The sequence below is a fragment of the Cibotium barometz genome, chromosome 31 (assembly GCF_041138505.1).
Source record: "Cibotium barometz isolate CiBa-2024 chromosome 31, ASM4113850v1, whole genome shotgun sequence".
Classification (NCBI taxonomy): Eukaryota; Viridiplantae; Streptophyta; class Polypodiopsida; order Cyatheales; family Cibotiaceae; genus Cibotium; species Cibotium barometz.
The window spans coordinates 9270928-9285946 of NC_141076.1; the positions used below are offsets into that span (position 1 = coordinate 9270928).

The 15019-nt window shown below is 47.9% G+C and overlaps 1 protein-coding gene across 2 annotated transcripts in view; it reads left to right on the forward strand.

Annotated features, from left to right (window-relative positions):
- LOC147620483 (amino acid transporter AVT6A-like) overlaps positions 1-14713 on the forward strand; it is a 35231-nt gene extending 20518 nt beyond the window's left edge. For both annotated transcript variants that reach the window (XM_086824703.1, XM_086824704.1), the window contains exons 5-7: positions 11843-12049; positions 12279-12744; positions 14142-14713. In XM_086824703.1, the coding sequence (XP_086680829.1) occupies positions 11843-12049; positions 12279-12744; positions 14142-14259 (791 nt within the window). In that variant the 3' untranslated portion in view covers positions 14260-14713. The remainder of the gene's footprint in view (positions 1-11842; positions 12050-12278; positions 12745-14141) is intronic.
- Positions 14714-15019: the final 306 nt, after the last annotated feature.

Consider the following 15019-nt stretch of genomic DNA (forward strand, 5'->3'; position numbering starts at 1 on the left):
GTTAAGGCCTCCAAACCTCCAGCCTGAGGAGGGTTCGTGAATCGTTCCTCCTGGTCCAGGACCATTGGCACAAGCTCCTCCCACGTGATGGTGCTGAGCCTGCCATTGGTAATCAAAGATGAGTAAAATACTGAGTACGAAGAGGGCAAATGTGACAGCAACGTGATGGCCATGTCCTCTGACGATATCTCCTTCCCAACCTGAAGAACTTCCTGCTGAAGAGCCTGCAGCTTGTTAATATGCTCCCGCATCATCGACGACTTTGCAGGGTTCATAACCCACATCTGTACTTCCAAGGAAATCCTCTTCATGGGTGATACCCTATTGTAAAGTGAGGCCAAATGCTGCCATATACCTCTGGCCAACGTCATATGCTTTACATGATTGATTACCTGCGGTGTGCAGTTGAGAAAGATAAACGAACGGACCCTGGCGTTGACACGATCCCACATCTGTGTCTGAGCCTCCCGGTCCTTCCGGATCGATGGTAACTCCCCTTCCTCTACTTCCGGCCGTGGAACCCCAACAACGACGAAATCAGCGAGGTCGTAAGACTCCAGAACAGATTCCATCATAACCTTCCATATGCCGTAGTTGCTCCCGTCCAACTGACGGTCCACCGGGAACGTGGGGAGTGTCGGGATCTTCACATGCCTCTCGGCCATCTCAAACAGATCTGCCATTGCGGGGATGTACTCTGAAAAGGGTGGGCGGGTGGGAACAAAGAAGAACTAATACCTACAAGTGGCTGTCCAGCAAATCAGCCCGCCGTCCTCTGGCTTCTCCTCTTCCCGAACAGTCCCAAACAGTCCACCAATCAGCCACACAACAGTCCCCCTCTTGCTCACACAAATCCCAAGACCTATCTAGAGCCTAGGGCTCTGATACCATGTCAGAATACGCAGCGGAGATGATGACCAGATCTGGGAACACTAGAGCAAAACGTATGCAGAAAAAAACAGCACAAGAGAGAGAGAAGTAGGCGTGTAACTCTGCTCTGAGATACACAAGAAGATCCCAGTATGATACACAAGTGGCAAGGGGGCTGGGGGCCTATTTATATGCCCCCAGATGAGCAGTCAGCCTGCTGAAAAAGGCTCCACGACTGCAGCATCAGTCGGCTAGCAGCATGCATCCAGTCGGCCAGCACTGAGGGTCCATGACTGGTCAAGTACAGTCGGCCAGCAAATGGATGCTCCTGCCAACTCAGGGCTGCCTCCCAAGCCACAGAAAAAATGGGAAAAATAAGGGAAAAATGCGGAGAGTGGGGAAAATGATAAAACACCTCATAAGGGCGGGCACACCCACAACAAAGGCCCTGGTTTATAAAACTAGACAGGAGATGACTTCTAACAGATCCATCTTTTCGGAATATTTCTGTACATCTTACCCAATGCACTCTTCACATGGTGATAGCTCTAAATGAGGCATATCCTGTACCATTTTATGCCTTTGCAAGAGCATCAAACTGCCATAATTCACATGCCCAAACTTGGCATGCCACAATTTTGCCTCGTGCATGGCAGGTGTAAGAGTGATATAACCCATGGTACAATGTGCCGGAAGTGACCAATGCATAGCCACCTTCACGGTCTTTCACTATGCATCTGTCATCCTCAAAGTTCATTGCATATACTCTTTTAGCAAAAGAGGAGACGCACAAAAAGTTCTTAATCCTTGGCACATACAACACATTTGGAAGACATAATTCTACACCATCTGCTGTTGTGAGGATCACCTCACCGACACCCTGAACTGGATAAGAAGAATTGTTTGCGCATGTTACCTGCTTGCCTTCAGGGGCAGCCATAAGCTTCTTAAACAAATCCCTCCGTGAGGTAATGTGTTTAGAAGCACCACTATCAAAGTACCATGTGTCATGTCTTTCATTGACATTGAGAGACATATGCTTCAATGATGCAATATAACTGCAAGTAAGAAAAGTCCACTCATCTTGCACAAGATTTACTGATGCATCATCTTTCCCTATAGGTGATGAAGAAGCATGCTGCTTTCCTTTTTCTTCTCCTTTGCAAGCCTTTTCCTGCACTCATTCAAGTAATGACCTGGCTTCTTGCAATAGTGATATAAGTGATATTTGCCCTTTTTCTTGGGCAAATATCACTTATAAGTATATAAGTGATATTTGTCCTTTTTCTTGGGCTTGCCTGCTTCAATTTTAGCCTTTTGTGAAGGCTATCCTGAATCAGCCTTTGGCTGAAAACTGTGTTTGGCTTTTCCCTTGTCCTTATCTTGGATAGCAAAATTCCTATCACTACCACGCATGTTGGAAGATTTGCTCCTCCTGTAGTAACAAACCAACCAACTCTTCAAACAAGATTGGTTCTAGGTTTCCCCGCATCATAGATAGAGTGAGCGATGTGTGAAATTTCAAGTAGGTTTCTGGATAGTGTTTTGGAAACCAACTTCTTTTCAGAAATGAACTCATCATTATTGAGCAGTTGCTCTGGAAGATGGCCACAAGAAGATTTCGGACCATCAAACTCCAGAGGGCGTAATTACTACCATCGGTCGTATTTTCAGCCATATGCTGAAATCTCTTGCAAGAGAGATGCAAACACATGCAACCAAATATGCTGTAAAAAGCACCTACAGGCAAAATCCCAAACGCACCAGAGTGCAATGCCAAGCAACCACAGTGTCCTGTGCAAATGTTTTACTCCGAATACAAGGCTACAGATAAGCAATGTTGAAAATCCCCAAATTTCTGAGCACCAATGGGCTGATTTATGTGTCAATTGTACATAATTTATAAAAGCCCCAAAAATCTGTGTACCAATGAGATTTAATTGTGCAACTAAGCATTGATTTTAAAAAAAGCCACAAATTTCTCTATCTTGTAATTGCAATTGTGCAATTAAGCACAAATTTCAAAAAATCCCCAAATTTTCTGTGTCTTGCACCCTAATGCTGCCCATGCACTGTAGCCTGCACCACCTGATTTTTGCAATGAAGCAAGAAATGTACAAAGTCCCTTGAACTAAACCAAAAAATCAATACTTGGTGGAATCCTGATTTTTGTCGAGATGCCTGTTGAAGAAGTTGTGCGTAGACCGTAGACTCTGGCGATGGCCTTTGGCCAGCAGATGGCACGTTGAAGACTGCAGACGGCTGTGCAAAGACTCTAGCTCACAGTGTTCCTTCGACTCTAGCCCACAGTGTTGGAGACTGTGCATACAGCTCCCGCTGCTCTAGGCAGCGCATGTAGGAGCTACAGCCGACGTCTTGTAACTGCAATTAAGCACAAATTTTGAAAAATCCCCAAATTTTCCCTATGTCCTACAACCTAATGCTACCCTGCACTGTTGCCTACACCTAATTTTTGCAATGAAGCAAGAAATGTATAAAGCCCCTTGAACTGAACCAAAAAATTAGTACTTGGTGGAACCCTGATTTTGCAGAGATGCCTGTTGAAGAAGTTGTGTGCAGACCGTAGACTCTGGTGATGGCCTCTGGCCAGCAGGTGGCACGTTGAAATGGCTGTGCAAAGTCTCTAGCCCACAGTGCTGGAGACTCTGCATACGGCTCCCGCTGCTCTGCAGGCGGCGCATGTACGAGCTGCAGACGACGTGGGCACATGTAGGAGCTGCAAACTGAGTGGGCGACTGCAGGCAGCAGAGGTGACGGTGCGGGAGCTACAGTCGGGGGCAGTAAAGATAGAGCACAGCAGACGGGCGCACGCGTGGGCGAGATCTGGAGCAGCTGGCGGCGATGGGCTGGACCATGGGAACGGCATGGTGTTGGCGCAAAGACGGCGACAAGGAGCTCCCGCTGCACTAATAGGGCCAAAGCAATGGCACAAAACAAGCAATAGCTCATGGATGAAGTCAACAATAGGATGTCCGAGCAGCACAAGGATTTTTGGAGGGCCATTGAAGCGGGGAATCAGCAGACGATTGTTCAACTAGAACAATAGAATACAGAAAGGACATCCAGGCCACAGCAAGAGCAGGTCGCCCCTGAAATGGAGAAGAAGGTCGACATCTTAATGGACACGGCATGGCCACCAACCTTCCAACCCTCGCACCGTAGCCTCCAGCTCAACCTCCTCCAACACAACATCTACATTGACGAAGACATCACCACCTCCACCTCACACAATCCTCTCCAAGGTGCCCTACGCTTCCCACATACCCTCACCATGCTCTTCTTCCAAAACACAATCTCCTTCACAGAACCCTCCACCATCATCTATTTCCCTCACCATGTGCTATGCCTCAACCTTCAATCCTGGTGCCATGTCCTTAACTTCTTCGACCGCATTGATCTTTTTGTTCCCGAGGAGCTATGCCCATACCCAACCTCCACTGACATCATCAGCAGAGCCATCTGGATGCACACACATGGTTGGCATGCAGTGGACAAAGCCTATGGACGAAGCCTACAGCCATCTCACCGCAAAGGCCAGCACTGTCTACAAGCCCATCGGCATCCTCGTTTTGTATCATAGGATCTGGAAGCAACTACAACTCATGAGCACCAGCAAACGCCACCTGTTTGACACTGTGCGTGTGGCCTACCCCCAAGACATCTCGGCTGATGAATACAGGGAAGACTACTTGAAAGATTACCCATAGCTTCTTTAGGCATATTTGGAGGCTTTTCAGTTGAGGTCAACTACTTAGAAGCCGTGCGTGCGTGCGCGGGGGGGGAGGGGGGGGAGGTTGTGATGCCACCATTGGGCCGCCCAATTTTGCACCAAGGTACAGGAGGACAGGGAGCTTTGTGTCACCAATACTGAGGCCAGGATTCCTGTCACCTATGAGAGGCCAAGCCTCGTGTCACCCGTAGGGTGGCCAGGATGTTGAACCCATTGTTAGTTCCGTGCTCGGGAAGACTTGCTATTTACAGGTTCTAGGAACGGGAGATATATCCATTGCATAATGCACATTGCATATGCACGCATCTTTGCCTGTTTGAAACTGTTTTCGCGTGACTTGATTTTGTGTGACTGCCTCCTATAACGTGTCTAGTTCATGGGCAGGGGATGCCCACTCGTAAACCGTGCAAATGCCTTGTATTCTGACATGGTTTGTGGCATGTGAACAGGTGGCAAGTATTCATTTGAACCTTTGTTTATTTCTGTAAGACTTTATAACCTTACTATTTCACATTCTTTTAAGTTGGGCACTGGCCATTGGCCAGTGCTAGGGGCCCAAGGACCAAGGTATGGCCTGTCGAAGCCTTGGGCACCCTTTTATCCCATTAAAACCCATTTGTGGGGACTCTTTAATGAGAGGCACCTTATAGAGGTGCCCACCTTCATTAAAGGGGGGTGCCATGTGTCCTATAAACAATTGACCCTTCACCCCCTTTCACCAACCTCTCCCATGACTAGTTCTCTCTCTCTCTCTCTCTCTCTCTCTCTCTCAGTATGGTACAGGATGGTCCCAGTATGGTACAGGATGGAGCTAGCTAGGTTGCATATCATGATTGTATACTCCATGCATATAGCTTTGCATTCTCCTAGTAGTAGAGCTCCATCCCCTGCACACCCAGATTCAGCTTTTTTGTTCAGTACTTTTTCATTTTGTTGGGATGACAGAGGATACCTCATACAGGTACTCCGATTTGTCTCATAGGCCGAGTTCGGTCTTTTGGAAGACGTTAATAAAATCTTTCTTTCTTTCTTTCTTTCTTTCTCTCATTAGGGGCTGGCGCATCCCTTTACCCCTATCTGCAAGTCGACTATCCTGCTGTACCTGCTGTACCTGTTGTACCTGCTCTGCACCTTCTGCCACCTTCTGTAGCACCTACTGTACCGTTGAAACCCTAAACTGTACCTGCAAATATGTGTTGAAGCTTGAAACCCTAAACCGTACCTGCAAGTACAAGCTGAAACCCTAAACCGTACCTTCAAGTATAGGCTAAAACCCTAACTATACCTACAAGTACACTGTACCTGCAAGTACAAGCTGAAACCCTAACTGTACCTGCCAGTACGTGCTGAATATCATCCTACATCTATAGAACCCGATGTATGTGCTGTGAACTGGCACCATGTGTATCTATTTGAGTACCTGCTATTGACACCGCATACTAGTACTTGCTTGTTGCTTGTAATTGTTCATGTGCAAGTACTTGTTTGAGTACTCGCGCTAGGGAGGCTTGAGCCAGAGTCTCTCCAAGGGTCTGAGCCAGGCTCTAGTACGAGAGTGCTTGTTTGTGCATGGTCTCGGAATGACAGTTTTTGCGTTCACTCAAGTGTATGAGATTGGTGACCAGCAACTTTGACTCGTTCGACGAGTCTGGCATCGACAGTCTACTCCGACATACTTTTGTTTGGGTAACTTGTCTTCATGCTTGCATTGCATTGGATTATCTGGCAGGCAAGCCCTTGGAACTTTGTACAAAATTAAAATACTCCAATAATATACTCAGTATTGGGGGGCGGGGGTGGGGGGGGTCAACCTGTTCGAGGCCCCAGTAGTGGTGTCATTGTGCAGTTCACTTTCAGCTTTGTTATTTACTTTGATGCAGTGTCCATTGCTTCAGTGTTAATGTGCTATCTATTTCACAAGACAGTATCCTGGAACGTTCACACCTAGCTGGGTGTATTACAACTGTCCTCTGGATCGTATAGGGTCCACTCTTCCAGGTCCCACTGGAGACGTGTGAGAGGCCGACCCTCCGAAATCCATAATTGCCAAAGTCTCTTTCTGGCCACCTTGGCCTGTGGAGGGTCGATGTGCCACTCATGTGCATGGAAACCAATCACCCTCACCCTCTGCAAGGTGCATCCACTGAAATCCTCCAAGGGTGTCTTCGCTCTCTCGAGTCTACCACCATGAGGTCCAATTGAGAAGGCGAGTAAGGTGTAGCTCTCATCTGTGCCATGAACTACTAGGGGAATATCATCTCTTGTGAACACTCCCAGCCCCACTGCGGGGGAGGAGGGTCCGGTATCGGGGCCAACCACTTTGGAGGGATGGTGGAGTCGATGTTGAGGGCTAAGTGTGTCCCTGCCCCGGATTCTAGTATGGCTCCTCTCTTGGGCCTCAGGGGGCATCCGTCTCAATGTGAGCCAATCTTCAAGTGATCCATCTGAGCCAAGGGCTAGAGGTGGGTAAGCACATCAGCGATATGTAGGTCATGCAAATGGTGCGAGAGCTCAATGGCCGACCCCTAAATAGCGGTGAACACTGATTCCATGCTCCAGTCCATCCCCTGTGCTGCACTCATCCCCTGTGTTGCACTCAGTAGGAAGGAGAAGATCATTGTGCCACTCTCTGGGGTGGACGCTCTGGAGTGATATAACGCCACACAAATGCGATTGGGAGCCACCATCTCCTTAAACATACTAGCTCCTTCGATAAGAGGGCATTGGAAAAAACTGTAGTCAACTGGTGGCCCCAGCACCTTGGGAGGGCCGTCTGGCGACTCTAGAGGGAGAGCCCGCATTGGAGAAGCAGTGATGGTCATCTCTACCGGCTTCGGAATGGCGATTAGGTACTTGGGGGCGTGTGTCCCTCCCATCCCCCTGAGGAGGATCTGAACGGGGCTGTGGGGGGAGGAGGGGGGGGAACCATTGGAGGCGTCCTAGACTATGCTGACGAGGACAAGCTCTAGCGAGGCATCCCATCTGTCGGCAAGAGTATTCAACTCTCTGTAAAATAGGGTCCCCTCGAAGGCTAGGAAGCAATATGGCACGAGGTACCGACTCCAAAGAGGCAATGCAGATACGAAGGAATGGAATCTTGGCCATCCAAGCAAGAATCGAAGCAGCAGTGGAGGGGGGTTCCATCACCCTCCCACCGCTGGCACCACCAATCACCAGAAGGAGAGGAAGGTATTCCTTCCTAAGACCAATAAAGCAGACTATCATAGGAAAGCCTGAGATGCCAGCCAAAGGGTCGGACGCTGGGTCAAAGTTGTGCTACCACCTCGCAAAGAAGACCTGGGCCGTATGCAGTGCGATGGGGCTCAGCTGCATGACTTTGTCCGAAGCTGCAGGCAAATTGAACTCAACCTGATAATAGCCACACCCCAAGGGATGAATATCAGAGATCTTTCCTAGCGTGACTAACAGGTTCCTAAGCTGTCCGTGCGCCGGGCGGCTACCCACAATCTTGCATACTAGGGTGGAAGCTTCCAAAGATGTGACTGTCAAAGCGAGGAGGTGTAGGTCCGTTGGTCTGCTTCTGAAAAAGATACGCAAGGGGCAGCGGCCATGGAGTCCTCTTGGGGGTTCGAAGACCAAAAGAGGCCGAAACTTGCCGCCGAAAAGAAAAATCCCCAAAAGCTGAAAACCTGCCTTGAGGAAGCACTGAAGGGAAGGGAAGCAAAGGGGGGGAGGGGGGGGGTGCGGTCACGAGGAGTAGGAAGGAAAGGGAGGCTCAAAAGGAGCGGCGGAAAGCAGAGGAAAAACACCAAAACAGGGATGTAGGACGGGGCTGGAGAAAGGGTGGGCAGGAGGCAGAAAGGGGGGCAGCATGCGGGAGGAGGGAGAGGCATGAATAAGGGCTAGAGGACGGGCAGGAGGCGGAAGGGGGGAACCGCGCAGGTGAGGAGGAAGGGGGCGAGGATGGGCAGCGGGGGAGAGAGGTGCAGGGTGAAAAAGGACAGGGCAGGGCTCAGGTACAGGGGGGGCTCACAGCCCACTCTTGTTATCGCACCTAAATGGTTCCTCCAGGCGGCTCTTTATCAGCAAGTCTCAGATATCCAGTTTCTAGGTAATGGGTACACTCGGGTGGAGAGCTCCTCTTCCACCATTGCGGAGAAGGCCCTATCGCAGAGCCCACTTGCAGTGCAGACAGAGTTCCCAGGCTTACTTGGCCTCGTGGAAACATGGTTTCTCCCTGGAGTTGGACCCATTGGTGGAGGCAATAGGTTTCCCAGTGATGGTTTGCTTCCTAGGCCTTCCCAAAGAGTACCATGTGCTGGGATGCTCTCTGGGGAAGGTGTTGGATCCCCCCCCCCGACCCCCCCTCCCCAGCAGCCACCACGGTTGTGAGGGCAGCAGGGATCTCTTCCATTCGAGTGCTACTTATCTTGCTGGAGAAGTTCCCCTGACACTTGGCGATTCCCCTGCTGAACAGCTACATTCATCTCCAGAGGCTCGAGTCTTTGGGCCTTCCAAGACAGTGCTTCATCTGCCGTCTGATGGGGGGCACCTCATGTGAGCTCGTCCCTTGTCGCACAAGTGAAGAACCTCCTCCGTGAGACACGAAAGGAGCAACATCAGGAGCTCCTCCCTGCACTCGAGGAGCACCCCCCCCCCCCAACTGCCGCTTCTCCATATGCACCCTTTGAGGGGGGATCTCACCAACCTCGCCAGCAGATAGCCATGAGGATAGCCTCGTGGAACAATCACGGATTGGGCAGCGCCTTCTGTAAAAGGAGAAAGGTGGTGCGAGGAGGCTTTTTTTTTTTTTCTCAGAAAGAGACTTCTATTAAGTATGAAAAAGGCATACAACCTTCACAGCTATAAGCCGGAAAAGAATAGAATCACCCCAATATGTAAGGTGATTTCAACCATTGAGGAGCATCATGATGCCATGAAAGACCTGTGGTACTAGAGGAAAAGAAGATGCCATGGTCCCACTCCCGCATAAATATCACACGCTTTGCCTGCGCAGAACAAGAGGGCCCTTGAATACGAGCCCAAGTAGCCATAAGAGTATGGATGATATCACCGCATATAGTGCGAGGAGCTTTTGAGGGCTCTAGTAGGGAGAGATCTTGATTTCCTCATACTACAGGACTATCATCTAGCGGCAGGTAGGACTAGATTGTGTGGCAAGATTTTCCCTGGCCGCACCCATACCTTCTGGTTCCTCACTTATGGTCCCCTGGGAAACCAGGGTGGTGTATGCATTTCTATTGGTAGCCACCTATCTCCACTGGTGGCGGATTCCAGCACCATCGTGGCTGGCAGGGGACAGTGGCTGGTGCTTTCAGTAGGGGTGGATTGGATCTCCTCAAAATTTATGCCCCCAATGGGATGAGAGAGCGCATAAAGTTTCGGATAAAAGTGCACCAGGGTCTACTGTCTGCAGATTTTTGGTGCATTGGGGTGGGGGGGATTTTAACATGATCGAGACCCTGGAGGATCAGAGTGGTGGCGGCACTGCAGCTACTATGATGGGCCCGGAAGGGGTAGCATGGGAGGAGATACTCTTTATCTTGCGCGGACAAGACGTGAGGAGCTTGAATAAGGAATGGACAGATCCATGTGTGGAAGAGGCTCGCGGGCGAATTGATCCTCAAAACTGGATCCTAAGCTGTGCAAAGGAACCTCAAAGAAGATCCATCTGATACTGGGCATCCAAGGCCCCCTGTGGGTTTTGTAAGGCTAATCAAGAAATCCTTCCAGGGAGGTGAGGCTGGAGGCGGGGATTGATTGCCTTGGCGAGGATCTTATAGGTTGTCCCTAAGAGGGTGAACAGACAACTGTTGAATCTCTAGGAAATCACCACCCTCCTTCAGCATCAGGCAAATGGGACCCTCTGCCAGGCACTTGGAAAGAAGCGAGCCGGTCTGCATGACCTCATTTAAAGCGGCCCAAAAGCCCACTTCCATGAGATCCCAATGACGAAGGAAGAGAAACCGCGTGGCCATCCTCTCCAGGGCACTTCCAGCAAGGTAGTGCCTGAAGTGCAGCCACTAGCTTCTTTGCTGAAAAAGAGGAATCCAGGTACGTCCACGGGGGGAGCTTAGAGCTCATCATTAGAATCTCCGCCTGGCATATTTGATGTCGTGAGGCTATTGACGGTCCGGCAAAGAGAGAGTCTGGCACATTTGGACGGAACTCTCTCTGAGGGAGATGGGGGAACGCCATGTTGGCGATTCCGATAGGATGCCAGCTGAGGCATGCAGCTTTTCTTCATATGTGGAGCCAGGTCCCTTTTCTACGGGCTTGGAGCACCTGTCATGGCATTACAGGCCCCCAATGTTGCTTCTCCCCCCCTTTCCCCCCTCTTCCCCCGATGTAGACTCCCTCCTAGAGCAGCCAGCAAGAAAGGGAGTTCCCCCTCTCTTTTTCAGCTATACCTAATTTGAGGGTTGTACATATCACTCCACTTAAGAGCTGCTTTGTAGTCCACTTTCGTAGGTGTTCTTTCTTTCGTGACTAATGCAGGATCTTTTCTTGGAAAAGAAGAAGTGAAAATGAGATCAAAATGCAGTAACTACTTGTGAAACCAGCCCATCCTTTGGCTCTTTGCAAAAGTGTTCACCATGTGTCAGTATGGCTCTCCATGTTGGTTTTGTAGTTGCTCTTGGATCCATAAGACCTCTAACCTTTTGAATAGGAATTGTGGTGTTGAGAGTTCAAGTCTAAGGAAAGCCGGCCACAACACGTTGATGGCCCAGCGGCATGTGTTTTGTGCCTTTTGACCAGGAGGTCAGAGCTTCAAACCCACTGAAGGCTGACCCTTTGGTACGTGACTGGGCATGGCCTCAGTAGATGCGCTGACAGGCGAGGAAAAAGTACCTATGGGGGGTGGAAAATGTTGACTAATCATAGCATCTACTCAAGGAAAAAAAAAAAGGGAGTCTTAAGAAAACCGTGGCATAACAGCCTCATCAAGAAGTTGAGCTAATATGGGAAAGAACTCCATCTATAGCCCCTCACGATCTCTTTCATCATAGAGTTCATGAATAGCTTCTCACATTACCAGAAGTTAACAAAGAAATTGTAGAAGTACGTTGTGTATGCGTGACATAGTGGTGGGTAGTTTGGGACCTCATGGATTGTCTGCATATATTGACTCCATTTTGTGAGTTTGTGACAGGTGGTAAGAGACATTTTAGCAGGATTGTCTAACGTTTGTTGATTCACTTTACTAAGGTAAAGCTGCTTGCGGTTTTTGTGTTTCAGATTCATTGAGGCTCTCGTCAGCCTTGTCGGTTGCTCTGGCCATCTTGTTCGTTTTAGTCATGGCAGCAGTCACAGTTTGGAAGTTAATAAATGGATCTATCAGTTCACCAAAGCTATTTCCTAATTTCAATGATGATGCTCTCACCATCTTCAACTATTTTTCTGTGGTGCCAGTTGTGGTGACAGCATTTATTTGCCATCATTGTGGTAAGCTTCAAGAGTAGCAAAAATTCCTCTTTTATTTTGCTAGGAGGTGTTGGGGTCCAGATGTGAGCTAATTACTCGGGCAAGAGGATGAGTAATGAAAAGTCAAGTCTTCCCTGTGAAGGGCATATGTGATCCAGAGAAGATTAATCATAATAAACAAAAAATATGTTATTAAAATCATATCATGCAGTTGACCTTCTAGGTGTCTCTTTGTTTTGGTCTTTTACAGTTCATCCTATACTCAATGAGCTGCAGAAGGGCTCTGATTCTCAGGCCATAGTCCGGACATCTCTTGTTCTGTGCTCAACTGTCTACGTGGCAACGAGCATGTTTGGTTATCTCCTGTTTGGGGATGACACCTTAAGTGATGTGCTATCAAACTTTGATGTGGACCTTGGAGTGCCTTACAGTTCAGTGTTTTCAGACATTGTCCGTGTGGGTTATGCCATCCATCTCATGCTTGTTTTCCCCTTACTTCATTTCTCACTTCGCCTTAATCTGGACGGTCTAATCTTTCCTCGGGCGGGCCCGCTTTCGCAAGACACGCGGAGATTCTTCTTGCTTACTGCATGCCTCATTGTGCTCTCTTTTCTTAGTGCATGTTTTGTCCCAGACATTTGGGACGCCTTTCAGATAACTGGCTCTACGTCAGGAGTCTTGGTCGGTTACATCTTACCTGGAATTCTTGTGCTGAGGTAATCCGAGTTTTTTTCTTTGTAGGATATGGTATATTCATATATTTGGTTCATTGTCATTTTACATCTCTCTCTATCACACATCCTCTCTCTCTCCCCCCCCCCGCCCCTCTCTCACACACTTTGGCCTGAGGCTGTCTTGTACACTCATAAGCTCACTTTGTACTCACATGAATAGGTAGCTGTTCTTTTCCTTTTCACTTTTTCTTGTAAGACTCAGTATTCTCATGGACTCATTGTACTACTTTTGATCCCATAGACAAATTGGTCTTTTGAAGACACTCTCTCTCTCTCTCTCTCTCTCTCTCTCTCTCTCTCTCTCACACACACACACACACAGACACACTCACACACATGTGCATGCACGCACACACTCCATCCTACATGCCAAGCACCCCTCACCTCTAGAGCCACACTCTATCCTACGTGCCAAGCGCCCCTCACCTCTAGAGCACCGAGATCTCCACCACACGTAGACAGATCCATGAGATTCTCCAACGATGTGACATGCCCTCATCATAGCCACATCTCCCATCAGGAGGCTTATAGAGTCATGTTTCAGTTTTCAGTTTTTACGTTCTTTTTTAGTTTTTCCATGGCAATGTATACCCATGGTATCATTGTACTATTCATGGTCTCATAGGCCGTTGGGGTCTTTTGTAGACGTTAACAGATCTTTCTTTCTTTCTTTCTCCGCTTTCTCTAATGATTTGCTTCTGACTAATCTCTCTTTCTCTCACACACTTTTTTTTTTGGGGTGAAAACCATGCTTCTATATTAACAATGACTTATGTACAATATAGGAGATGGACTCAAAGTAAGTCCATCTTCAAAGAACTTCAGAAGCAGTGGCAAAACACCTCGAACTGGCTAAAATCAATGTCCTCCAACTGTAAGCAGTCATGGAGAGATTGTCACAAATTCATCTTAAAGCAAGCATATGCCTCTAGCATTGTTTCTCATCTTCCATATTGTCCATAGAGCCCAATATCTAGTCCATATAAAGAAAACATCAAAATCAGGCTCTCTCTCTCTCTCTCTCTCTCTCTCTCTCTCTCTCTCTCTCACACACACACACACAAAAACACGCACACTCATACACATGCACTCTTTGCTTTCTCTGATGATATGCTTCTGACTACTCTCTCTCTCTCTCTCTTTCTCTCTCTTTCTTACTTACAACCCACCTGTCTTTCCCCGTGGCAGGGCCGCGGGGGCGGGGGGGGGTGTCTGTGTATTGGGGAGGGGGGTCCTCATCATGGATTGGCAATCATGCCCGCCTCGTCTAGTTCTCTTTTTGTTTTTGCATTGGTTACACGGAAATCCTAGTAAACTGATTTTCTTGCTTTATCAAATTCAGTTTGAGTGATACTTATTTGTTCATTTAACTTTGGCAGAGACGTTCATGGTATTGCAACAAGAGGAGAAAGGTGGACATCAAGTTTTATGGTTGTATTGGCCATTGGGTCAAGTCTAATAGCTTTGACTGGGGACATCTATGATATTTTCTTTTGAGCCATGATCAATATTGCCAGGCAACCTTGCACTTTAAAAATATTTGTTTGTATTGGTTGTGGCATCAAAGACAAAGACACCCACATTAAAATCTTCCACATACCCTGAGTCATTTTTTTTCCAATGCCATGAAGCTCCTAAAGCATGGGAACCAAATATTGTCAGTGCTAGGTGGTGATTCCTGTGAGCCACCATTGATATTTTGTTTTATTTTTTGAATTTCTGGTGTCAAGATTCCTCAAAGTGCATTGTTTGTTTGACAATGAGTGTGTCCCCATCAGAACACCCATTATATAAGAGGGCTGAAAAGCTTGTTTGACAATGAGTGTGCCCCCCATCAGAACACCCATTGTACAAGAGGGCTGCGAAGTTCCGAATTTTGTTTTTCCTGATCAAGAATGCTGGCACTTTTTTATGATTTAGTTTTTGTATTAAAAAATGTGTTGGTTATTACCAATTTTCTGTATGATAGGCATAAGGGTACAAAGCTTTGAGTTCATGCTATCAAAACAGTCCTTTCCTTCCACAGCAAACCTATGCTTAGTCCACTTAGCACTAGACTATGTGCAATAGCTCCCGTGCTTTTGAAAACGCCCTTTACTTGAACATTTGAGTGTAGCACTATGTTGTGTAGTAGCTGATGGTCCTAGGCTTAGATCCTCTCTATGATTTTGTTTTATATGGTGACACAGTATGCTCCTTGGTGAAGATTCTGCATACAGCCTTTAGGTCACTGTATATAACATTGCATATTGATTGG